The sequence below is a fragment of the Ascidia mentula genome, chromosome 4 (assembly GCF_947561715.1).
Source record: "Ascidia mentula chromosome 4, kaAscMent1.1, whole genome shotgun sequence".
NCBI lineage: Eukaryota > Metazoa > Chordata > Ascidiacea > Phlebobranchia > Ascidiidae > Ascidia > Ascidia mentula.
In genome coordinates, this window is record NC_138569.1 from 3,898,117 (window position 1) to 3,923,859 (window position 25,743).

The following is a 25,743-nucleotide window of genomic DNA, read 5'->3' on the forward strand; positions in this document are numbered from 1 at the left end:
AACAAAATATAAATTATCGTGCCTATGTTGTGCCTCTTGCGGAACTTAGTAATAACAAAACTATTCGTATGATTGGAAGACTGAGATCATTTATAATCGTAACAAGTCAAACTTTATTACTAACATATAGTCAGAAAGAAAGTATACTACTGAGCTATCTACTACAGACTAGATATTTTTTTATGAATTAGCCTGGAGAATGGTATGGACGTATTTATATTCTACCAACGCGTGGTAGCCTAAATGTTGGCAAGCAATTCCAAACACAAAACGCAAATCACACTTTATTAGAAATAACTACTGAGAAGATGCGAGGACTTAACATAATATGTCAAACATCAATATTGCAATAAAAATTGAAAAATACAAAATTAACGACGCGTAAATAAAATCGCTGACACAAATTACAAATATAATAGGTAGAAAAATCCAAACAACAATTATCATTTCTCTGTGGTTTGCGAAGAAATTAGAACCAATACGTTATGTCTCATTTTGTAATCGTGAATGTTCATGCATCAATGAAAAAAATGTTGCATGTGGATTTCTTTATTATTTATAGCTCGGTTGTAATTTCCTCTCGGTGAAGGGGTTTCTTATTTTTCTCTCCGGTGTTTCCATTCACGTTCGTATGCAGTTGGTTTCCAGTATTGGAAAATTCCTTATAGCCACCTTTTATGTTGGTTGATATTTTTAAGTCCAGCGAGGTTGTCGGTCGCGGAAAGGCGACCTTTGCCAAACCGACCATCGGCCATTCGATAAAGAGGGTCAAAATGAAAGCACACCCGAACGAGATGACCAGGGTACCTGTATATTATAAAATGCACCTTTACAACGAACAAGCAAATATGTTAGGACGTGGAAACCGCTCATGATTCATATTGGTCAGGAAAAAAGATCGAACTCTTTAAATATATTTCAACAGTCTTGGGCTGCAAAGCCATGGTATCTGATTTTTTAAAAAGGTATATACCGGTACGAGAAAACAAAAGTTATGTCTCATTATGTTAATTTTTCCGATATACATATATATATACATATTACGTCGAATTGGAGGCGAAAGATAAACGCACACACCTAAGTACATATACACCAAGTTGATGAAAAGGAAATGAAAGTACGTTTCCTGGGATGCAATGTACCAATACAACACAAGAATATGAACCAAATAAGCGTTGTAGGTGAAGCGAGAGAGTGGTGTGAAGATTGACCAATCCAAAAACACCTTTATTGGACCTGCAAAAATATTGAAGACTTGTCAAAGCTGTTCAAGACATTAGTATCACATTTGTGTTTAATTTTGTTAAACATTATATATTATCGCTTCACGTATTACATTTAACGCCTGTTATGTCGCACGTGATAATCTAAAACACGAAAAAAGAGATTGTTATTTACTGCGACCTAAAGCATGCATTTATGCGCATGCGCAGAACCCCACCTCCGTATCCGCTGTAGCAGGCGATGACCAACCAAGCAAGGGAGATCCCCCAAGTCGGGCGAGCGAATGTTTCGTAGAATGTTGAAAGTTCCCTGGTTAGCGGCTCGAGGTTACCCACTGTTGCAAATGGCCCGTAAACCACTGCGCATGCTGCAGTGGCGGCGAGCAACCAACCGGAGAACACCACTGCCTTTCAGAGGCAATACAAGCATGTCAGTTCATTGAAAAGAAACTAGAATTTATACACACCTTATGTATTTTTCCTTTGAGATTGTATTCATGAAGTACGAAGCCAGTAAGTATTCCGATCATGTAAACCGAAATTCGACACCACGGAGTCGCATAGGTGTCAGTTCTAAATTTATCCTCGTAAGTGGTTTCTCTCGTCGAGTTGTTTTGGTTGTATTGGAACCTGATTTACAAAAACCGCGTTCCATAGGAAATGTGTTTATTGTGCGATAATCATCTGCAAACTTCATACAGATACTGAAAAACTTACGGCGTCAACTCGAGAGCAGTCATGTACACAGTTGGTTGAAAATTACTGAAATACGTCAATAGACCGGTGGTGAGCATGCTGCAAAAACACACAGTTAAAACCAGTGCGATTCCCACCTTCTTATTCCTAAAAATATCAGTTAGTCACATTTTGATCATGATGGGATTGTCCGAGAGGGCCATTCTTACTTGTATAACAACATGAGGAAAACAGGTGAAAGCAAATAGAACTGCATATCGTTGGCGAGGTACCAACACCATCCGAAACACTGCAAACAGACGAGCGAAAACATCAGTCAGTATCTCACTACAGTGTAGTCGTCATTAATTATTATGTTAGTTTTTATTCACTATCCTGACTGATTTGGGTGCTCGGTTTGATTGTTTTAGGTGATTTCGACATACCAATTCCTAAATATATGTCGACTGTCAGCTAACCTGTCTCCGCAGAGGGTATTCTGGGTACAGATTGTTAAAATAGAGCAAGCTTCGAAGTTCGGGTTCCAAAAAGGTCCACTGCCAACATACTTGTACAGACCGACGGCGAACAAAATAAGATAAGCGTAAGACGGAGTCAGTCTGCAAAAAGTCTGGTAAGAGTAAAGAATACAAATAAGTAAACAGCAAACAGTTCTGTGATTTTAATAAGCATTCATGGTCTTACTCTACTGGATTTTAGACATCAGCAACTTCGGTAATGCCAAAACAGTACGATAAAAGTAACCACGTACCTCATGTATCGTTGAAAATACATCCACAATGGATTTAGAGAGCCTTGGGTTTTGTGAAGTTGCTTTATGCCGTGGTACGTCACAAGCAAACCATTAAGAAAGAAGAAAGTATCCACTGCGAGAAAACCGTTTGCCAAAACCATTATTGATGCGTTGCTCCTGATTGAATTTTCAGCAAAGAGTTTGTTGTCTGAAATATGTACATTTAAAGCGGATTTATTGAATCGCTTTTTAAAGGCATCATTATCGGAGGATATTGGTTTCAATGTTATCACAAAAACAAGCTAGAAACAGTTACCAATATCATCGGGCATAAATTGATAGACATGAAGGATAATGATCCAAGTAGTACTAAAAAAGCAAAGTCCATCCAATCCAGGAATACTGGCTTTTCTTTTCTTCAGGTCCAAGATTTCTTCGCCATTCGAAATAACGGACCAACATCGAATAAATTTTCCTGGTGCAAAATAAAAGTGCAGTTTTTGAATTGGAGTTACCGTTTATCATGAAACAAAATGTTTGTTTTAGATTGGCTCATTCTTCTAAGTTACTGTGGAAAAAATATGCATTTTGCAATAATTATGAATATTCATACTGCACCCAACTGACCAACTGGTTGTTGTTCAAAATTTTTGCCGTCCAACCAGTTCATCCTTTCGCTTGCCTCGATGAAGGTACCCAAAGAAACAAACACCAAAAGAAGACAACTGATAACTCTGTGAACAGTCAAGTTATCGGACAATGTCTTGGTCACATTCGCGTATGTATGCTCTCGAAAATATTTTACAATACACGTGAAAAAGTTTGACGTATTTAGATATGGCCCAGAAAAATGCGACCAAAACGATGGCATCACTGATTTCGACAGACATACATGCCAATAATATCAGCTGAAGTAAGTTGTGTTGGGGGCAGAGGACACGTGACATCTAGAAATGGAATGGAAACGTAAAGTTCCCGGAGGATTGTTGTTACAGAACCTTCTGAACAAACACGAGGAAAGCAAGAACCGAGATTGAAGACGACGGGAAGCTACAATTAATTGTTATCAAATGACATTAAACCCCTGTTTAAGTACCAACGATGTTAACTACAGAAGTGCAAGGTCACCGCGTATCGACTTTCAAGATAGCTTTCGCACCACAATCCCCTGACAACATCGCCTTCGGCCGACCAACACTCTTTATAATGACCGGGCCATTTCCAGTTGCCTTCCAAAATTCCGAGTTCGGGAGTTCCCCATGAGTCAAACACTACAGGTGAGAGGAAATGTTACTTTACGTCGCTACTTTTTTTGTTTCAGGATTGACAATGTACTTGTAAAACTTTTGTGAATAGTTTTGTGTTTGACCTAACTATTTTGGTGATTTCGTTTGTTGTTGATGAAAAGATGTTTCAATATTACTGTATCGCCTGCTACCATGTACGTACTTACTTTGTACAGCATATTTCTTATCACCCAAAGCTGCGTTGATGGCAATGTGTACAAACCTCGTACACTCCTTGAGGTTTGAAGCATCTGGTGTGTCCGATTGTGTTGTACTTGAATTCTCAACCTTTTGTAGAACTCTACACAACAATTCCGACAACGCTTTGGCATATTAAAGAAAGAAACATATTCCATATTAAGAAAAAATATGTACAAAAAAATCATATTTCAGAAAGAAAAAAAATAAAACATTATTCTCAAAAATGTAATTTCACACAAATCGCGTTACCGTTCTAAAACAACAAGAAAATTTGCCAGACTTTGCTGGAGAAGGAATTTCTGCCAAGGCATCGTACAACTGGTTTATGTCTTTCGTGTTCTTTGTGCCATCATTCCTCTCTTTCAATGTGCCTCTTGTTTCGACTAGTTTTACCCCGATAATTAACTTCGCCGAAAACGCCAACAACAAGAACGATAAACATGATTTTAAATTCATACTTTGCTCCAGTTTGTGACGAATTCAAAATAAATTTTCACTGGAAGCAAATAAACAAAAATGGAAACTTCAAGCAATTTTGTTTTGGCCTGCAAACTAAAATGCAGTCTGTTTAAACAAGCTATTCGAAAAGATGTATTCAGTTCTACCCTGCTGATCCAGTAAGTCTTGTTTGGCCTTCCATTAACACCAATTTACAAGCGCTACTGCAACTAAAATGCAAACTTTTTGATATAAACGGAAGAAATGGTAAAAATTATCCCTATTCTACTTGTATTGTCGTATTTTAAAATGTCTGCTTTCCATTTATCGTTTCAACCGCTGACTCCAACACTGCAGCGCTCTTGTCCCATCATGATAACAATAGTGGCCCAACAAAAGAACTGTGCAGTGCAAGTCCAGTTAAATATTTATAACATTTGCAAGTTAATCATTGACTGTAGCGTGGTTTTCTTGTTACGCATCTTACGGTTACATCGTTGCAGCAGAAAGGTCCTTGAATTTACTGTAACTGTTTGTCGACCGCTGTAAAATCAAGGTCGCGCGAAATAGTTAAAGCTGTAAAACGCTGATGTTAAAAGATGTAACCATTGCCGTTAAAGCAAGCACACAAAATACCTTAACATTCTTGCTTTGAACTCGTTTGAATGAATAGAAGAAACTGACAGGCAGATTAATCACGTAAACGTAAACTGAATTGCAAAGCAAATGCATGAGAATGATGGATATTTATTCGAAAAACGACACTCGAAAACAGGGCAATTTGCCATCCAACCGCAGAAGCGGGATAGTATTTTGTTACACGCGCATTACGACTCAACCTTTTTACCAATATAACCAATTTTTAAAATCCTTTCTGTCTCTGTTTTTAAACCCAATTTGCTGGCAGATAAATCAGAATTAATACCGTGACATTCATGCAAGTTCAAAACAACCAAATGATAACAAATCACAAAACAATATTTCCAATTTTTCGGCACTAGATTGAAACACCACACAACAAAACGATGAAGTTGGATGATAAATTTAAAGAAAATAATTTGCATCTTGAAATGTGTGTATTCTTGCAATTTAGTGCGATGTTAGAGCATGGCAGAACTTTAACGAAACGTAGCAAACATGCTTTAAACTCCAGTTCAAACAGACCTGACACAAATTGTTTGTCAGATTTAACTTCGCTAATATACGTTTAACACTTGCACTGACGAAAGACATGGTATACAGTTTAATAAATAATTTAATGGATGTTGTGATTTCAAAAAGTAAAGCCATGTAGCGAAATACAGTTGTCAATGTGGGCTTAGTCCACATCACATTCGATAAATATGATTAAGAGGCATCAAAAACAAGACAATAACAATGTGGGTCCAAATGCTACAATCCAAGAAAGTGCAATTGTGCCAAAAGATAAAGTCTCACCAATGCCGAACTGATGAGGACTTTTTGGTCGAAACAGTGGCCCTGTCTGCAGTTCACTATAAAAAAATATCACCAGGGATCAAGGAATGTTTTTTTTGCCTCACAACTTCACTTGAGCATACGAGCTTGCATGAGCACGGTGGTCATATAAACTTTGTGTCATTGTGCATTATGGTGGTTTGTTAAATGTGAGTAACCTCGTTTGTGTGAAAAAGGCAAAATTTTCGTAGCGCCCAAATTAAGACAGACTGCATAAAAATTTCCTATTTTGTAAATTTTATTCACCTCGCGAGATTTTTTTATATTCTTCTTTCAAAAAGTCCGCTTGGTCCGATATGTATAGAAGCAAGAATACAAACCAAATTTGTTTTGACATGAACCTGCACCAGTCGACATTAGCAAATGTCAAGCTGGAGATGAGTCTGAATCGCTCAGCTGGCGTAGTCAGGATCGTATTCATACGGAGGTAATTCTTCTTTGACACCCACGTCCTTGAGCATCTGGCGTACCTCAAAGATTGCCTTATTTAACATTCTCGACACTTCGGGCTTGTACGGATTAAAAGGAAACTTTTCTTTCTTGCGCTTAAAGATTCCTGTCGTGTCTTGACTCAAACACGCGAGTCGGGATTCCAAGTCTTCGGGGTGAAGCAAAGGGTTGGGGGCAAAATTGACCATGCGACGAATGCTTCCAATCGGGTCAGTTACGATGTCTTCGAAGTAAATAACCTGGAATGGTTTCCCGCTTTCTATAACCTTTTGGGGAACAGCTTTCCAGTGTCTGATTGGTTCCAGGATTGACGTCTCCGAAATAGCTGTGAATTAAAAGATGTTTTGTGATATGAGGTCACATGTGCCTTACACATCTTGACGAAATCTGTTTGTTTATTTATTCTGTGAAATGTTTATTTCACGCACGGTAGCCCACTGACCTTTGAACACAATCGCTGTGTTGTGTATGGCGTAAGTAGTGATAGAAGCTTGGCATTTTCGATGCTGGTAAACGCACATTTTTTATGTTTCGACCAAACAAGATACGTTATTGCGGGAGGAATAAAATTTACATATATTGTGCAGGTATTTTCTTGAACACTAACACTGTTTAGTCTATACGATGTACAAGGAGGCAATGCTCTGTGTTTTTTGCATCATTTTTGTTGACCTTTAATGTTTGATTTGCTGATATCCTGTTGTGCCAACATCCGAACGAGGTTCTTTATTTGTTTGCGTTGTCGTATATCATGTTCTGTTTTATACCAGCGCACAGCTCACGTTATGAGGGCAATGTGAGTAGTTAACAGCGATGAGCCGAAACAACGTAAAATGTAACGCATCCATTCGTCTGTTTCCGTGGAATAAATTGCTGCAAAGTATACACCTGTTTACTTTTAATAACGTTGCAATGACTAAAACGATGCAGTGTTTTTGTTTTATGGAAGCGTTTGTTGAGCTTTTTCGGCAATATCACTTTTGTACATATGAGGTTTGGGTGGACTAAATTAGATAAAACTAAACGTGTCAGTTAGGAGAACCGTTTTGTGGGTCCGCAACAATTCTTTACTTATGTTCCAACCAACAAACTGTAAATACGTCGTATGTATGTGGCTTATTAGCTGTTGCCCTCGTGCACGACCGACGTCACAACGCAAACATGACAGCAAATACAAGCTCCCTACAGCCTATATGCGTTACCGGCCAACTTTCCATCTCGTAAGTGTGTTTAGTAAATCTGCCAGTGGAACCATCCATCTGACCACTGATATGTCCAATAGTGTTATAGCCCAATAAATCCCAACCCAACAATCTAGGATTATCAATTAATGCATTTATGAAATTTCATATAATCCGCTGAGCGTTAAATGATGTAGGGTGTGTGGCGTCAACATTCGTATCAATTTCAGCAACACGGATCATATCAATTGAGTGATAAACCTCTTTATTATAACTACATAATTACCATATTTTGGTTGCTTGAAAAGTTCTTTCGGTATGGAACCTGTGTGGAATCCTCCCGAGTAAAGGTAGTTCAGATAAGCGAGCAGCGCGCGGTATGGGTTTCGAATGACGACCACTACATGGGTTTGGTATGGTTTGGTGGCTTTAAACAGGTGGTCTTTAATGAACTCGGACCTTTGATTATGCTTCTCACCGAGTAGACCTGAACAACGTTTACAATGTACATTGACCATACATAACCTATAGGTTATTGCCCGCAGCATAATATGATCCAAAGTTCAACGACCTATATGTCGATTAGCAGCACTAACATTAGGATTATACGGGCATAGTTTATAAAGCCAAAGCCCTGAAATTGCCGCAAAAAAATTATTTTATGTGCTCACAAACACTGAAACTGAAAACAGTTGTATTCCAAACTTTTGCAAAATATGTTACTCAGAAATTTCATAGCATTGGTTCTAGCATAACCAAGATCATATTTCAACACTGTCAATAAGGGTAAAGAATTCGCTTCTACATACTCACTAACAACATCAGCAAAGATGTCAATCACAAGTGTATTTTTTAAAACCAATTCTTTCACCTATATCATAATAATTACTGGTATGTTACAAAATCTCTTAAGCTACCAACCGCCTTGATACAAGGTGTTATCTCCGTGTGCGCTCCCAGTGTAAATTCCAGTTGCTTTTTCGAGCAAATACCGCGTCCATGTGTTGCCCGAACCAGGATAGGAGGCAAGAAGTGTTTTGCTGTGTGGAACATCGGGCAAGAAGTGGATGTTCCCACACCTCATGTCTTCAACCAGCGTCCTGTAAACCCGCACTGCTCCAACACTCGCGCAATCAGAGAGCTTCTGTGTTAAGTTAAATCTGTGTCCAAAAAACTTTTGTAATTGCCTGTAAATAGTTTTCCAACTAGGATTTTTATTGCTAACTTAAAGAATAACTTATCAGACACATTTTGGGATTTTCTGTGTCTTTGTGACAGATAACATGTGACAATTAGAAACGCACTCACTTGTCTGTCATGCGCCCGCACATACAAGAGACACCTTCTCCTATCAGTGTTAATGGTTTGAAGTTTCGCTCGCACGTTAAAAGGCATTGAGCAGGTGTCGAAGCAGTGAATTTTTGAAATGACGCTAGAGGTGAAGGTATGGCGAAACAACCTTTAAATCTTGATTTGATGAATTCGTCCGTGAAGGAATCATCTTCCAAAAAATATTATTCAAAACTGCAACAGTTACCGAAAAAAAACTGTTTTATATTGTTGTACTTTAAAAAAATCACGTAGGACTCGAAGACTCCGGTATACGGTATAGTCAGTAAAAGTTCCCAAATAAGGTTGGAATGTTATTCCATTTTTTTGCATTAAAAAGGTGAGGATTTTTCGTTTCGTTAAATCTGTACTTCAATGTATTTCTTTTTAGGTTCTCACACCCTTACACAAATTTCTCCAGGGTAAAAATACTTCCAGTTTTCTTCGAAATTAAATCAGAAAAGCGCTCCACAGTGGTTCGTCGTCTCTGTTGTTCGGTACCTAGTATAGGGTACCCTGCAGATCGATGTTGACCGAAAGGTACCACAAAGTGGAGACTAGTGTGCCTGCTAGTGTGAAAGCTAGCACAGTGCCACTCAACACCTGCACTGACGAGACCTTACAGGTCGAAACAGTGCGTGTGCACACCCTGTCTGCAGCTTTGCAATATTATGGCTTTTTTTGCACATAAATCAGAAAAGTAATTCATAATTTATTTTCTTACCGTTGACGCATTCTCCCTTTATCATGTACATTTTCAGACTGTTTAAACCTCCGCAATTTTCCTTTGCATTTCCGGGACATGTGACGTCACATTTATGCTTCGTGGAGTGAAGTGTAAACATTTGGTCCACGTTGTTTGCACATACGCAAGTGACGCCACCTTTAATTCCGGCGTATCGCCTTTTGCTGCAAAGAACGTAACGGAAATCAATTTACTGTTATGAAGTAAGAAGTACCCAGGTGTGGATGAATGGAGATAAACAAATGTATATGAGAAAAATTGGTGTCAAGTTTGTCGTTGCAATTTAGTTTTCTTTGATACGTAAGGTAAAGAAAAAACAACTAACAATACATAAACTTAGCTGGAACTTATCAAAATATAAAGTTTAAACAAATCAACAAAATCTATATTTGATCGCACCTTTGGTGACAGTGATTAGAACACCATGTCCTCGTCATTAACGAATACGTCACGGCAACACGATCAACACCAGGCTTTGCTTCGAAGCAACCCAGCTCTATAGCTTTAAGCATAAGGCGTTTTATTAATAGCAGTAGGACGTAGGAAGAGTGTGGTGTGTATGCTTTGAATGGTAAAAATGTCAAACCGAGCTGCACACAGCAATTTGATTGTTTCACAGTTCTACTTACTCTCGCAAAATGTACTCTCATTTGACATGAAATGCTCCTCCAAAGTGTATACGAAACGTATCTTTCTTGGAACGATATCGAAGTCAAATTTGGGTCGCCCATTTTCTTCTCTAAATTTTAAATTTTGTATCTCTGATAGATTTCGGATGAAACGCATTTATTTAACTGAATTGTCCAAACCAGTGGTTCGTAACCGGTGGGAAATTTTCCACTTATGGGAAATTATGGGGTTGTTGATGGATAATTAGTCAGCAACAAAATACATAAATGTAGTTGTTATGTTCTGTATTCTCTGTGTGTCGTACACTTATTGGTATTTTGCAGTTATTATATTTAAGTTCGAAAGAAGGTTACTGGTATGAACCGTTACAAACTAAATCCTATATTTTTTTGAAAGCCGAGCAATAACGGACAGAAAACTAATATAGCACTGTAGTAAGATTCGAACGTTATACATGACACAAACAGCATTTCTCATAACGAAGTAATCAACACTCCGTCTACACAAATAAATAGCACATATATCATCAATTAATAAAACCAGTCTGATAGGTTTAGGCTCTCCACTATACCCTTGATCATCATTGCAGCTTGAACGGCCTTTCGCTTAGTTTAGCTGCTGGTATGTTAGCGTGTAGAAACCTACCCATCATATTCCGAAAATTGGTGAGCAGTTTTTTCCCGCCTCGTGTATTCCTTGTGGTGAAAAAAATACAAAACAGTGAACAATATTGCGATGTATATCATCGCCAGTTTTCTGCAATGGGCGTATCTTCGCAATTTTCTTAGAACCATCTTAGATCCTGTGATGCCATATGTTAACGTACAATAAATTAAGACCTTAAGGAAAAAACACTCGATTACGACAACATTATGTTGCCTTTCATTTCTGAGCTAAAACAATTATTTCTGAACCAAAACACATTCATTTCTGAGCTAAGCGCGTATACACCTGCCGGGTATACCTAGCATGTTGCTACGAGGGACACATCTTTGTAGAACCATACTAATATTTGCCTATCTTCTGTGCTGCCATATGTTAACAAGTAAAAAGATCAAGTGAAAACATATTGTCGCATGACGAGAAGACTGCAGTTACTTTCCAGTTTTTGATTTTTCATTGCTTTCACTTCTAAGCGAGTGTAGCAAAAGAGGTTGCTATAGTGCACACTTTTGCCTTCGTTACCTTGGATTGACCCCATACGCACACAACGACCGATGATATGTTTACTTTGCAGAACGTACACCATCATATGACCTACACACAGCCTTCGTGACCGACATATAGCCAAACTGACGAGTAGTTCAACATTAGTTTTAACCCGTTTCAAAGTTAACTGAATGTGGGCCACTTGGACTGAACTTAAAACAATTCGCTGTGTTCAGTGAAAGTGTAACGATTCATACTTTTCCGGTGCTATAAAAGCGCCAACCGATTTTGTACAGCTCGCATAGCCAGATGATACCATACGTTAGGGTCAGATTATTATAACAAAAGCTTTTATAACGACATAAGTTATGGAATTATGCTGACTTGTCAGTTTATAGCTTAACTATTTGTTGTAACTGATAACTATGCATTGATTTAGAATAAATCGGTACATTAGTATTGCAATATACCTTGGCAACATCATGCAGCATAAAATCATTAACCAACTGAAATCGTTAGGTTCAGTGGTATCGCACTCCTGAAAGCATTAAGAAATATCTTTATAATACTGCAGTATGGCTACCTGAACCAGCCCGCCAAACAAATCAGTGTCTCGTGACCAAACGCACCCTTCTTACATCATTTTTAACAACGCGTGTTGTTTGATGACGGGCAAGACGCAAAGGATCTTTCGTCAGTAAGCAAACATTCTGTGTCTTACGGTGAAATTATGCGATTGCTTTTGTCCTGTGGTGGAGGAGGTTATGTAATGGCAAAAGACGCAAAGTTGTATTTCGTGTCAAGTTGGCGTCAGTCCGTGAAGTATTTTCTGCTCGATTAGAAAATAAAGGATGTTAAGCAATTGACGTTGAAAGTAAGAAATCATAGTCTCAGGTTAGCAGGATTTTTATTTCACTGTGTTTACTTTCATTAACTCAATTTATTAGAGGCTTAAAATTACACACAATACATCGATGTCACTTTTACAATGTTTCTTTTAAAGCGAGGTTTGTTTTGTTGGCGTTTCTTCGTCGGGTAAATATCCACCGTTTTCGTGAACAGTGCTTAATTTTTTAGAGACACTGTAATCTAGATCTTTTGTTCCATTTTTGGACGCGTGTTCCATATCGTAGTGCGCGTCGCCGTTGTTAGTCGGTTTGGTTACTGACTTTGGTGTTCCCGGTGGAAAAGCCAACTTCAACAAACCCATCATCGGCCATTCGACACACACAGAAAGTATGAAACCTGTTCCAAATGCGATGACTAATGTCCCTGTAAAGTGAGTGTTATTTGTCGTTTACTAAATATACGATCACAGTCAAACACAATGACGTTAATGTACATGAAAATAACGAAAATTTACTGTAAATGTGTGCAATCAAGAATGCTAATTTATTGTAGTATTTATTAATTTGATTTTATGCGAGGATACAAAAGTAATATATGGTTTTGCAAGGAAAAACATAGCCCAGGTGACTATTTGATAAATAAACCATAGTTTGTAACTACAAAATGGAAGGACATGTTAGAAAGGCAAAAAAATATTTCTTATCTTAATTTTGACGTTGAGAATTGGGAATTGGTACCTAAGTAGAAGTAGACGGCGTTGACGATAGAGAAATGCAGCGGAGTTTCTTGTATGGCAACAAACCAGGTCAACACCAGAAAGTGAGTTAGATAAGCTGAGTAAGTGAGGCGACTTAGAGGAGCAAATGCCGACCAATCCAAAAAGGACGTAATGGGACCTAACACAAAAGAGGAATTCCAATAGGGAACAAAAGAAAACAACAGTTAAGTCCGATATCTTACCTCCGTATCCGCTAACACAAGCGATAACAACCCAGGACAAGCAAACTGCCCACATCGGACGTGCGAATGTTTCGTGGAAAGCGCTCAGTCCTGCACTGAGCGTTGTCCAATCTCTCACTTGTGGCCAGAGTCCGTACATAATAGCGCATGATATAACTCCTGCTGTGATCCAGCCAAGAAATGTAAACGCCTATGATATCATTGGGTATTTGCTTATTACTGTAAAATTTTATTTAAAATCATTGCCCTACAAGTACACTGGATGTCGTCACAAAAAAGGTTTTGAAATTTAAAAACGCACTCCGTGAACATTTACGTAGTTATGTTACGGCAAGGCCCTCACAAATATAAAAGATTTTCAAGTTTACGCTTTTCTGAATTTTTAATTTGGCAAAATTTTAGTGAAATCGCTTGCCATTGGGCGCTTAGACGGTTTCTGCTTTGGAAGGCGATGTTTGCGGGCATAAACTGTCTCATGGAAAGCATTTTGACATTCACCAAATTTCCACGTACAACACCCACCCAATGCATTTTGATTTTTCCCTTGTACTCGTAAATGATGTAACCGGTCAGCATTCCTATGATGTAAACGGCGATACGACACCAAGGTAAGGAGTATGTATCCAACTGGAACTTGTCTGAGTATGACAACTCAAGAGGGACGCTCGAGTTCACGAAAAACCTGTAAAACCTGCAAGATACAAACCCGGTGTAAATATAGAAACACTATTTGTAAATATAGAAACACTATAGAGTATCTAGCAGTGGTGTTTGACTAATCGAAACAAAAGCGAAATAATTTAGTGCTACGCAGTAATATTTCATGCAAAGGCACGTTTGGCAGGATCGCCCCAACGCGCAGGTTCATGCTTCGCGAAACTTAGTTTGGTGATATTGTTCATTTTGTCATTGTACACAATCATTGTAAGCAATTGAGGCAGACAATTTACAAATGCTTGCGCACGATTTTTCTGCTGTTTTTTCTACTGTTGACAAAGTTAACACGTGAGTGCAACACAACGGAGCTTTTCCTAAAAATATCTTTGTAAGTGGTATACTCTGAACTTACACAGACGTTTGAAGGGAAAATATAACTGGGACTGGTTGTAGATTACTGAAATAGGTCAACAAACCAGTAATCAGCATGCAGCTCATAATGACGAAGACACTAAGCACGGTGCCGATAAGTTTGGACCTGAAATTAAACGAAACATGCCGGTTACGCAATACGACAACTTGAAACCCTGTTCTTTAGATATTATATTGGTGGAGGCCCTGAGACGAATGTTGTAATAAACCTGCTTATTGTACAATTTACAACAACAATAAAACAATTTAGATGACAACAACAATAAAACAAAAAAATCTTTGACAACAGTCAACAAGTTATTCTACGCTGTCGATGTGACAGCAATAAAATTAAAGATTTGATTGAACGAGGATTCTAAATATGTTATGAATCATTTCCGACAGTACAAAGGCAATAAAACATACTTGTACAAAGCCAGTAGAAATATGGGTGAAAGAATGTAAAACTGCATGTCACACGCCAAATACCATCCGATGCCGTAGCACTGAAATGTATGTTTAATATTAGCCAAAGCGAGCTGCATTTATAGCAAATGTAATGCTTTTAAGACGTAGTTTATGTGGGTATCACAACATATGTATAACTGGTTTATATGAGTGATATTTTGCATAGTTGGCACAGCCACAAACACGCAAACATATCACACAAAAAAGATATACAAGGCATATATATTTTGCCATAAACCGTGAGTTAACCAATATGAAATCACCCTGATTCCTGAGTACTTACGTAGTTTATGGACGGGTAAAAATTGTTGATGTAAAGCAGGTTGGTGTACCATGTCTCCTGACATTGTGATATCGTTTCATCTGCCACTCTTTCCCAGTAAGGCCCGCTTCCACAGTAATAATACAAACCCACGGAAAACAAAATGCCGAAAGCGTATGCCGGAGTCAACCTACAAATTCAACACGCCCAATTAAATGTTGTCTTAGTATGTATACAATTGCATGAACTTTTTAGCGATTTATCTCGTTATTGTGTCAATCTGTTAAACACATGATTTGCAGTCCTAATTTTGACCCCTCTGTACGGCGAACATATCGTTGAAATAAGATCGAATTCATTCTTATCTTGTGGGCTTACACTTTTATAAATCAAAAATACATTAAGAGCATTTTCAACGCTGCGGTAATCGGGCACGTGTCTTGCAAGGTTTTAATTGCGAGCTGGCTTTTTTCTGGCCACAAATCCTGTCCAGTTCTTTTTCTTAGCATATGGGTCGGGCGCTTGACCAATGTTGCCAAACACCCTCCAATTCGCGACAAGAATTCCAAGTCTTGTATTTCACTGGGAAAGTGGCGCCATACAGTGGTAAGAAAAATACTGCTCAACTTACCGAAGGTAGCGCTGCAGATACATCAAGGGTATATTTATGTGCCCGTTTGTCTTATTCAAGTGTTTTATCCCCAGGTAAGCGACCAGCAATCCGCTCAGAAAGAAAAAGGTGTCCACGGAATAAACTCCATTAATGATAGGCATGAGGGTCGGGCTGCTTTGCACAACCCTAGTTAACTGGGCTTGGTTGTCTGCAAGAAATTATATACGTGCTAAACATCTATCGATATTTTAAATCCAAATAAAGTCAAAATTTCGTCAATTTGGTTAATTATGGTTCCTTCCACTTAACCTTTACGTTGTGGATTAAACCAAAATCGGAGACAGAAAAAGTTGTAATTACCTACCATACAATTAAAACGACGGTACTGTAACGAATTTATTTACTCCACATCACCTTTCACTTTTGTTAGTTATCGTTATTGTTATTGTTTGTATTTCATTGTTTTCACCTTTGTTCCTGGCACCTTGTAATTTCACTGTTTTCTTTCGTTGGTACCACTTCATTTAATATATTGTTTTACCCACATACATTGCTTTTAAGTCTCGCACTTCACCTACTTTCACCACACTATTTTATTACCTTCGTCTCCTCTCTTTTTCCTATTATTTTACGCTCCGTTTATTTTTGTATGCCCCGGATGTGCCGCGTGTCGGAAAGGCGCATCCTGATTGGTTGGCGGTTGTATGTAACGAACGATTTCCCTAAAACGGGCGAGTCTTCTTCTGGGCGTCGCGTTGGTAACACCTCTAGTATAGTGTTGTGTGTGTGTAATCGAGATCTTGGCCAGTAACGTTTCGTATTGTTTTTATTCGTCTTAATTTAACACGACGTCCAATAAGTTAAATCAGCCTGGGTTACTTTGGCTTTGTGGTGAGCCGTTATTGCAGGGTTCTGGGCAGTATCAGAATTAGGGAGGCAGTTTTGTGAAAAGTACCGAATTAGGTAGAAGGGTTAATTGGGGGATAACATCGCCACCCAAAAACATCTAACCGCTTAATTGCAAAGCTGCCGAAATAATTCCGTAACAGTACCCTCACACTATTGTTATTAAATTAACCAAGTACGAATTTTATTTACAAAATGTGGTAAAGTAAGAACTTACCAAGCCCGTACATGAATATTGCATATGCGTGACCCATAACAACCCAAGTCATGCTGAAAACTCTCATTCCGTCAAGAGTAGGAATCGTGCCCGGGCGCTTTTTCAGGTCCAGAATTTTCTTTCCGTTTGAAACGGCGGAAAAACAAAGCATAATCTTCACTGCAAAGACGGTATATGTAAAGAATGACGTACTTTGCTCTACAAACACTGGAACTAATGTTAACAAACCTCCGGTCGTGTTGGATGGTTGATCACATACTTGTTCCACGTTAGTTTTGCGTTTTACTCTCAAAACGACGTCAACCGCTGTTCCTATGGCTACCAGAGTCAGGAAAACGGCAGCTACGCATCTGTCCCGACGAATTTATGATTATTACATGTTAAAGAGAGTTTGATTCATTTTCTTTTGTCAGAGTTTACTTTTTGAAATAAAATGAAAGCAAACATGAATGACTTCTTACACTCCGACAATGGAGGCAGTAGAGAGCTGTCGAATTTCGGTTTCCGGACAATTGACGTGTTGAAGGAAGTTTGGAAGACCGTAGAATTCCTCTAAAATGGCACGAACCGAGTCCTCTGAGCAAATATCGGGAAAACACGAGGCGAGGGAGATATCGATGGGGTAACCGGAAGGAAAGGGCTGAAATAGCGATTTTCTTCAATTAAAGTGATGCCTTTTCAGTTGAACTAAAACAAGATCAAGTTAAAATTTGGAAATGCCTCCAGTCTCAAAAAGAGTGGGTGAAGCAAACAAAGTAGAATTTTACTGCATCGTGGTTTTGCGGAATCTTACTTTTGCAAATATCCGATTTGTTCATTCGATGAGGTTTGTTTGTTGAAAGTTAAAAAAAAATGGCCTAACCTGTATCAAAACCCCCACCTTTCATGCTTTGTAACAAAATACAAAACGCAAATAGAATGTTGAACCCTTGCTACAAACCCAAAACCAGGAACTAGCCTCATATCTGAAACCCAGGAAGCTGTTACACCATCTCCCTCTGATCGTTCTGTTCGTGGCGCTTCGACATTCGCGGAAATGTCCGGTCCATCTCACGTTACCTTCCAATATCCCGCTTTCCGGTACAGCCCAAGCGTCAAACACTGCAGACGCAAAAACCACATTAACACCAACCGGTGTCAATAGTTTGATTTGAAAGTAGAAATACGAATTGTCAAGGCATACGGGTTTTCTCTTACGTACTATATATTATTTTGGAAACGATTAACTTACTTTTGAGAGCATAAAGTTGGAACTGAGCCGCATCGCGACTGACGATATCAATTGCCTCCAAACACTGGTCCATGTTTGCTCGGCTAACAGCCGTCCCAAAATTATCCTGCTTGTTCTTGGCATTGACAGCAGCCCTTAATATGGTTCATTAAATGGTAAATTACAACACGAGTATTTATGGCTATTGTTTTTTTCATATCACCCAATAAATTTTTTTTGTTTTTAATTGACAGTTTCACCTTTCGAGCGCCGTAAGAAACTCGTCGAAATCCCGTCCAGGAGTTTTCAAACCTTTTGTAAATCTTCTTATGTAGGCTAGGCGTTGCTCCTTTTGTTTTGCGGTTTCGGCATCGGACAAACTTTTCCGGTGATAATTTTCCGAAATAATTTCTCTTTCGGTGGATAAAATCGAAGGCCGACCACCATCGCTTTTGCAGCTACCGGCAACGAGCATCAAAACAAGCACAAACAAAAAATATTGAAGTCGCATTTTATCCAACAAATCCTTCAGATATCTTTCGTACAATTCACTCTGTCCAATAAAGCAAGTTTAAAAAGTCATTTTTAATTGTTCTGCCGACTTTAACTCTCTTCTCTGTCCAAGTATTTTTCAATTTTAACGCCTACTAGCGAGAAGTAATTTTACTGAAAATCAACTGAAACCAGCCGTCGCACAAGCTTTGGTTCAGAATGGCTCAGATTTTAATATATAGGCATCAACTGATTTTACGACTGTTCATGTGGCCGGAAAAATGACATCACTCTACCCCTGCCAACATGCATTAGCAACAACAGTCTCACTTTACGGTTTACGGTGGCACATTTCACGTCTGAGACTTTTCTCAATTTCAAACTGCTTGCGCCATAAAATATTGCACCTCTGCACTCAAATCGAGCGTTAGCATCGTCAATAAACCCATATTTGGCGACAAGCACATGATGTTTAGCAAATATTTAGTTTATTTTGCACCGGCACCGACGGTCTTATACGGTATTGCCATGTTCATAAGCAAACACGTGGAGTCAGATTGACATTGACAGCAATCAACACTGTGTAGTTTTAGCACATGACATTTCTGATGCCTAATATCTGAACGCATGTACAACGGGCAAGCAATCTAGAATTAATGGGAAGTAAAGGTACAACCAGTCACACAGTGCACAAATATTTATTCCTTATCACGCGCTTGTAGAATAAACAAAGCCAAAGTTTGCTTAATTAGCACCGGGATGATGCAACGGTTGAAAATAGCATGTACTTACTTGTTATGCACAACCATATGTTTCATGCACTGAAGTATAACATACAACCAATACGATTAGTTATGCATTACTGATATGTTTGTGGTACAAACTGAATAGACTTCGTAAAAAAATGCACCGACACTCCTGTTTTGGCGAGTGTGACAAAGTAGTTTATTTGTACTATTTGTTGATTTCACTTAATATCAGAGATAATTTTAATCATTCTAAATGAATTTACGAACAACAAGTTCATATTAGTCGTATAAGTTTACAATAGCAAAATTTAAATGACGATTTAGGCTACGAAGCATTGTAAAATCTGTTGCATGCAACGATCGGCACAGTAGGTGGTACTTCACCTTCTGCAAAGCTATAGTTTTGGGCATGTATTCTGATCTTATTCGATTATGAGTGATATCAGTCTTCCAAATAATACTTACAATTTTATTCTTACTAAGTTCCGGGCACAAGACAGGCACCATAACTCATCAATTGTTACATAGAAGTTCACGTGGCAACAATATAGAATAGAATACCAGGCACAGAACTTAGAAAGAAAACATTTGAAAGAATGAAAGGAAATGACAAAAAACAGCAGAGAATTTCAACAGCATTTAAAGACACTTTATACTGTGTTTACGCTCGGGTTGGTACAGTTGTCGCCGGTGACGTAACATCATGACTATTTTGCATATATTAAAAAGTAATTATCAATCCATATAGCATCAACCAACGATTTTCAAAATCATATTGCATGATATATATTATCAGTATACGATATGTTGTGCTGTCTACGTTTCTTGAAAACTTTATCTGACATGTTGCAATCCGTTGGTTTTTCTCCTGTGTCAAAAGCAAGTTGGAATTTGTAAATCTCGAGGCTATGTTGAAAGGATTTTCTACATCTCCGCGATGTTTCTCCAGTGTGGATCCGACGATAAACGTTCACGATGCATTCCTTGCAGAAAACGTCCATTCTATGCTTAAAACTTTTTCTCCCTAGTATGAGTTTGAAGGTGAACATCTCTCTGGTTTTTCTGTCGAAATGTTTTTTCGCAAATTTCACATCTAAACGGCTTTCCTTCAGTATGAATTCGAAAGTGCCTTCTTAGACTGCCTTTTGCAGAAAACGATTGATCACATATTTCACATTTGAACGGCTTTACTCCAGTATGAATTCGAAAGTGCGTTCGTAGACTGCCTTTTGCAGAAAAAGATTGATCACATATTTCACATTTGAACGGCTTTTCTTCAGTATGAGTTCGGAAGTGCCTTCGAAGATTGCCTTGCGCAGAAAACGATTGATCACATATTTCACATTTGAACGGCTTTTCTCCAGTATGAGTTCGAAAGTGCGTTCTTAGACTGTCTTTTACAGAAAAAGATTGATCACATATTTCACAAATGAATGGCTTTTTTCCAGTATGAGTACGAAAGTGCGTTTGAAGATTACATTTTGCAGAAAAAGATTGATCACATATTTCACATTTGAACGGCTTTTCTCCAGTATGAGTTCGAATGTGCCTTCTTAGATTGCCTTTTGCAGAAAACGATTTCTCACAAATTTCACATTTGAACGGCTTTTCTCCAGTATGAGTTCGAAAGTGCGTGCTTAGATTGCTTTTTACAGAAAAAGATTGATCACATATTTCACATTTGAGCGGCTTTTCTCCAGTATGAGTTCGAAAGTGCGTTCTTAGATTGCCTTTTACAGATAAAGATTGATCACATATTTCACATTTGAACGGCTTTTCTCCAGTATGAGTCCGAATGTGCGTTCTTAGACTGCAACTTAAAGAAAAAGATTGACCACATATTTCACATTTGAATGGCTTTTCTCCAGTATGAGTTCGAAAGTGCCTTTTAAGACTACATTTTGCAGAAAAAGATTTATCACAAATTTTACATTTCAACGGCTTTTCTCCAGTATGAGTTCGAAAGTGCGTTTGAAGACTGCATTTTGCAGAAAAAGATTGATCACATATTTCACATTTGAGCGGCTTTTCTGCGGTATAAGTTCGGAAATGCGTTCTTAGACTGTCTTTTGAGGAAAAACTTTTCTTACATATTCTGCACTTGAAAGGTTTCTCTCCAGTGTGAGTTTGACCGTGTCGCCACAGAACATCTTTACGGTAAAACCTCTTTGGGCAAAACGTGCATTGGTATGGCCTGTCGCCAGTGTGTGTCCGATAGTGCGTTTTTAGATGACTTTGTTTAGTAAATGTTTTTTCACATACGTTACAGCGGAAGGGTGTTTCTCTAGTGTGCACTTCAATATGCTTCCTCAGGGATTTTCCACTGCTAAACAACTTTTCACAAATATCGCAGCGAAAACGATTTGCTGTTGTTTGAATTTCCATTTGAGTTTCACGTTTTTCACAAATTGTGGGTTTGCTGCTTGTGTAAAGTTTTTAGTTTTCTCAGCGTAGCTAGAATGTACATTTACATCCAGACCACATACGATCAGTCCCAATTCTCTGTTTTCACTTTACACAATGTCACTTACATAAGAACCTGCGCTAAGTATATCCTGGAAGTGAAAAGCATTATTAAAAAATTCGTTTGTTTTCCTGCAATATTTAACGATTAAAGGTCACAAAAAATACAATTTGTGTCATCTAATGAAGAATTTGATATTACCTCTGACGATCTTGCTCTATAAGTTTGTACATCCTGTATTGATTGTTTTTAACCCGTCCGCAAACTTTATCCTTTTTTGAAACCTAACGTTAACTCCTAAGTCATTTCAGTTATAAAATACGGCCAAGTTCATACCGTGAAAAGCAGCAATAATTCAAGTTACGATCAGTGGCGATAACTCACACAACCTCACTACCGCCAGAGGCTAAAAATCATCGAACCGTATCAACGCATCTGCCAATTATGTGAACAATTCAAGTCAGCGGTTCACAAATTACAAATCGTATTTTAGCTTGATTTAATTGAAACCATCGCATTTATGTCAAAATTAACTGTAAATTGGTTTGTTTTTGTGTTCTTTCAGTTTCTAAGTTACCACAAACTAAATTACAAGGAGTAAATTTACCACCATCTGCATCATAAACCTGTTAATTTTGACGATAAACTTATGGACTGTAGAGCAACAGCTTAATATCGTCGCCACGTTGTTTGTCGCCTTTCTCTTTTGCGCGTTACTTGTTCTTGACTTTCCTATTTCCAAGGACAATGTCAGTATATTAGCAGGACCTTCATCTTCAATATTCACTTTTGTAAGCGCTTGACGAGGAAGGGCAATGGTTTGCTGTATTAAACTACTTCAAGGTTTTATATTATCAACTGCAGGTGCGTTTATTTTCTGTTGATTTCGTAATCGCATAGAAATGTTAGTACGTAAATGTCAATGCTATATGTAAAAAATTGTAACCTGGCGTATATTGCAACCTTTTTAATATAAATTTGTTGGTCCAAGGTCGTTTTAATACTTTTTTCTTACATGTTGCAATTCGCTGCTTTTTCTCTTGTATCAAACGTAAATTGGACGGTGCACATTCCTTTTTCCAATATTTTTCACTAATAAAATTCCAACGTTGCGTTCTTGATGCATTCTTTACAGAGATAGTTTATCACATAGGTTGTTTGCTTTTCAATGTTTTCTGCGTAGAATGAGTTCGAAGGTGTATATCTCTGTGGCGTTTCGTCGAAAGGTTTTTAGCAGATTGCATGAGACATATATTATCATTATTGGACACATACTCCTTACCCTGGTGTCGTATCGCCGTTTACATCACAGGAATGCTGACCGGTTACATTTACGAGTACAAGGGAAAGATCACATTGCATTGGGTTGGTATTGTTAATAACATTTGTGTGTTTGTGGATGTTTGTATCACGCCACCTTATAAATCTTCAAAACATTACACTTCGACATCTGCTCAATGCCTTTTAACGTGCGAGCGAAACTTCCAACCATTGGCACTGATAGGAGAAGGTGTCTCTTGTTGGTGCGGGCGCATGACAGACAAGTGAGTGCTTTTCTAATTGTCACATATTATCTGTCACAAGGACACAGAAAATTCCAAAATCAATCAGATATTTTCCCTTACAGGCAATTTAAAAAAAATTTCTGACACAGATTTAACTTAACACAGAAGCTCTCTGATTGCGCGAGTGTTGGAGTAGTACGGGTTTACAGGACGCTGGTTGAAGACATGAGATGTGGGAACATCCACTTCTTGCCCGATGCTCCCCACAGCAAAACACTTCTTGCCTCTTATCCTGGTTCGGGCAACACATGGACGCGGTATTTGCTCGAAAAAGCAACTGGAATTTACACTGGGAGCGCACACGGAGATAACACCTTGTATCAAGGCGGTGGGTAGCTGTATTTATTGTGATATGGGTGAAAGAATTGATTTTAAAAATACACTTGTGATTGACACCTTAGCTGATGTTGTTAATGAGTATGTAGCAGAGAATTCTTTACCCTTATTGACAGTGTTGAAATATGATCTTGGTTATGCTAAAACCAATACTATGAAATTTCTGGGTAACATATTTTACAAAAGTTTGGAACACAACAGTTTTCAGTTTCAGTGTTTGTGAGCACATAAAATAAATTATTTTCCGGCAATTTCAGGGTTTTGGCTTTATAAACTATGCCCATATAATCCTAATGTTAGTGCTGCTAATCGACATATAGGTCATTGACCTTTGGATCATAATATGCTGCGGACAATCCCCTATAGGTCATGTATGGTCAATGTACATTGTAAACGTTGTTCAGGTCTACTCGGGGAGAAGCATAATCAAAGGTCCGAGTTCATTCAAGACCACCTGTTTAAAGCCGCCAAACCATACCAAACCCATGTAGTGGTCGTCATTCGAAACCCATACCGCGCGCTGCTCGCTTATCTGAACTACCTTTATTCGGGAGGATTCCACACCGGTTCCATACCGAAAGAACTTTTCAAGCAACCAAAATATGGTAATTATGTAGTTATAATAAAGAGGTTTATCACTCAATTGATATGATCCGTGTTGCTGAAATTGATACGAATGTTGACGCCACACACCTTACATCATTTAACGCTCAGCGGATAAAATGAAATTTCATAAATGCATTAATTGACAAGCCTAGATTCTTGGGTTGCGATTTATTGGGCTATTACACTATAGGACATATCAGTGGTCAGATGGATGGTTCCACTGGCAGATTTACTAAACACACTTACGAGATGGAAAGTTGACCGGTAACGCATGTAGGGCTGTGGGGTGTTTTTATTTGCTGTCATATTTGCGTTGTGACGTCGGCCGTGCGCGCAGGACAACAGCTAACAAGCCACATACATAGGACGTAATAACAGTTTGTTGGTTGGAACATAAGTGAAGAACTGTTGTGGACTCACAAAATGGTTCTCCTAACTAACACGTTTAGTTTTGTTTCGGCTCATCTCTGTTAACGACTCACATTTCCCTTTTGACGTGAGTTTTACGCTGGTGGAAAACAGAACATTATATACGACATCGCAAACAAACTAAGAACCTCGTTCGGATGTTGGCACAACAGGATATCAGCAAATCAAACATTAAAGGTCAACAGAAATGATGCAAAAAAGGCAAAGCCTTTTCTCCTTGTACATCGTATGATTTCTATCTGTAAGTTGTTATTTAAAATCTTGTTTGGTCGAAACGAAAAAAGTATGCGTTTACCAGCATCGAAAATGCCAAGCTTCTATCACTAATCACGCCTCACATATCACAACGATTGTGTTCGAAGGTCAGTGGGCTACCGTGCGTGAAATAAGCATTTCACAGAATAAATAAACAATTGATTTGGGCAAGATGTGTAAGGCACATGTTACCTCATATCACAAAACAATTTTTAATTCACAGCTATTTCGGAGACGTCAATCCTGGAACCAATCAGACACTGGAAAGCTGTTCCCCAAAAGGTAATAGAAAGCGGGAAATCATTCCAGGTTATTTACTTCGAAGACATCGTAACTGACCCGATTGGAAGCATTCGTCGCATGGTCAATTTTGCCCCCAACCCTTTGCATCACCCCGAAGACTTGGAATCCCGACTCGCGTGCTTGAGTCAAGACACGACAGGGATCTTTAAGCGCAAGAAAGAAAAGTTTCCTTGTAACTAAGAGTTTGTGTACCAGAATCCAGTGTCTAGGTCTGTTGTAACTGGCAGCATACGGGTTTAACACCCGACACACACAGGATTATAAAATAATTGTTGCGATTGGGAAAAAATACTCACCGCTTTACGATTGGATGGCAAATAGTCTGAATTTCAAACTTCGTTTTTATATGAATGCTTTTGCGTTTGCTTTGCAGTTAACAAACGTTTACGTGCCTAAACTGCCTATCTGTTTTTTATTTCCACGAAAGAGTTCAAAGCAGGAATTTTTAGGGTAT

At 38.4% G+C, this 25,743-nt stretch overlaps 5 protein-coding genes across 5 annotated transcripts; 1 reads left to right on the forward strand and 4 right to left on the reverse strand.

Annotated features, from left to right (window-relative positions):
- Positions 1-556: 556 nt before the first annotated feature.
- On the reverse strand, positions 557-4,595 carry LOC145897217 (nose resistant to fluoxetine protein 6-like). Its single transcript, XM_082985411.1, has 14 exons — positions 4,420-4,595; positions 4,106-4,239; positions 3,781-3,923; positions 3,545-3,702; positions 3,280-3,386; positions 2,969-3,127; positions 2,671-2,860; positions 2,464-2,518; positions 2,129-2,208; positions 1,941-2,066; positions 1,691-1,853; positions 1,442-1,631; positions 1,078-1,236; positions 557-807 (listed from the first exon to the last, which is right to left on the reverse strand). The coding sequence occupies exons 1-14, from the start codon at positions 4,593-4,595 to the stop codon at positions 557-559; spliced, it is 2,091 nt and encodes a 696-aa protein (XP_082841537.1).
- Positions 4,596-6,445: 1,850 nt separating this feature from the next.
- LOC145897219 (sialate:O-sulfotransferase 1-like) lies at positions 6,446-10,270 on the reverse strand. Its single transcript, XM_082985413.1, has 6 exons — positions 10,158-10,270; positions 9,738-9,922; positions 8,993-9,185; positions 8,606-8,844; positions 7,971-8,171; positions 6,446-6,828 (listed from the first exon to the last, which is right to left on the reverse strand). Exons 1-6 carry the CDS (start codon positions 10,268-10,270, stop codon positions 6,446-6,448), a joined length of 1,314 nt encoding a protein of 437 aa, XP_082841539.1.
- A 2,264-nt stretch (positions 10,271-12,534) lies between these two features.
- Positions 12,535-18,601, reverse strand: LOC145897220 (O-acyltransferase like protein-like). Its single transcript, XM_082985414.1, has 13 exons — positions 18,351-18,601; positions 18,112-18,245; positions 17,821-17,981; positions 17,342-17,520; positions 17,109-17,230; positions 16,881-17,039; positions 15,776-15,965; positions 15,166-15,334; positions 14,841-14,920; positions 13,869-14,037; positions 13,347-13,536; positions 13,124-13,282; positions 12,535-12,809 (listed from the first exon to the last, which is right to left on the reverse strand). Exons 1-13 carry the CDS (start codon positions 18,599-18,601, stop codon positions 12,535-12,537), a joined length of 2,238 nt encoding a protein of 745 aa, XP_082841540.1.
- Positions 18,602-20,339: 1,738 nt separating this feature from the next.
- Positions 20,340-21,716, reverse strand: LOC145897230 (uncharacterized). The gene has a single exon (XM_082985423.1). It carries the CDS (start codon positions 21,714-21,716, stop codon positions 20,340-20,342), a length of 1,377 nt encoding a protein of 458 aa, XP_082841549.1.
- Positions 21,717-23,109: 1,393 nt separating this feature from the next.
- LOC145897231 (sialate:O-sulfotransferase 1-like) lies at positions 23,110-25,469 on the forward strand. The gene is made up of 4 exons (XM_082985424.1): positions 23,110-23,339; positions 23,450-23,688; positions 24,101-24,301; positions 25,210-25,469. The coding sequence occupies exons 1-4, from the start codon at positions 23,110-23,112 to the stop codon at positions 25,467-25,469; spliced, it is 930 nt and encodes a 309-aa protein (XP_082841550.1).
- Positions 25,470-25,743: the final 274 nt, after the last annotated feature.

Coding starts and splice junctions, on each gene's coding strand:
- LOC145897217 (XM_082985411.1), bottom strand. CDS start 4,595: ATGAATTTAAAATCATGTTTATCGTTCTTGTTGTTGGCGTTTTCGGCG. Junction 2,067..2,128: donor TTCCTCATGTTGTTATACAA/GTAAGAATGGCC, acceptor TGATATTTTTAG/GAATAAGAAGGTGGGAATCG. Junction 1,632..1,690: donor TCAAAGGAAAAATACATAAG/GTGTGTATAAAT, acceptor TGCCTCTGAAAG/GCAGTGGTGTTCTCCGGTTG.
- LOC145897219 (XM_082985413.1), bottom strand. CDS start 10,270: ATGCTTAAAGCTATAGAGCTGGGTTGCTTCGAAGCAAAGCCTGGTGTT. Junction 9,923..10,157: donor TCTAATCACTGTCACCAAAG/GTGCGATCAAAT, acceptor CGTTCTTTGCAG/CAAAAGGCGATACGCCGGAA. Junction 8,845..8,992: donor TGCGGGCGCATGACAGACAA/GTGAGTGCGTTT, acceptor TTTTGGACACAG/ATTTAACTTAACACAGAAGC.
- LOC145897220 (XM_082985414.1), bottom strand. CDS start 18,601: ATGCGACTTCAATATTTTTTGTTTGTGCTTGTTTTGATGCTCGTTGCC. Junction 17,521..17,820: donor AGGCTAGTTCCTGGTTTTGG/GTTTGTAGCAAG, acceptor TCGCTATTTCAG/CCCTTTCCTTCCGGTTACCC. Junction 13,283..13,346: donor TTGTGTTAGCGGATACGGAG/GTAAGATATCGG, acceptor CTTTTGTGTTAG/GTCCCATTACGTCCTTTTTG.
- LOC145897230 (XM_082985423.1), bottom strand. CDS start 21,716: ATGGAAATTCAAACAACAGCAAATCGTTTTCGCTGCGATATTTGTGAA.
- LOC145897231 (XM_082985424.1), top strand. CDS start 23,110: ATGCTGACCGGTTACATTTACGAGTACAAGGGAAAGATCACATTGCAT. Junction 23,340..23,449: donor TGCGGGCGCATGACAGACAA/GTGAGTGCTTTT, acceptor TTTCTGACACAG/ATTTAACTTAACACAGAAGC. Junction 23,689..24,100: donor TAACACCTTGTATCAAGGCG/GTGGGTAGCTGT, acceptor AACGTTGTTCAG/GTCTACTCGGGGAGAAGCAT.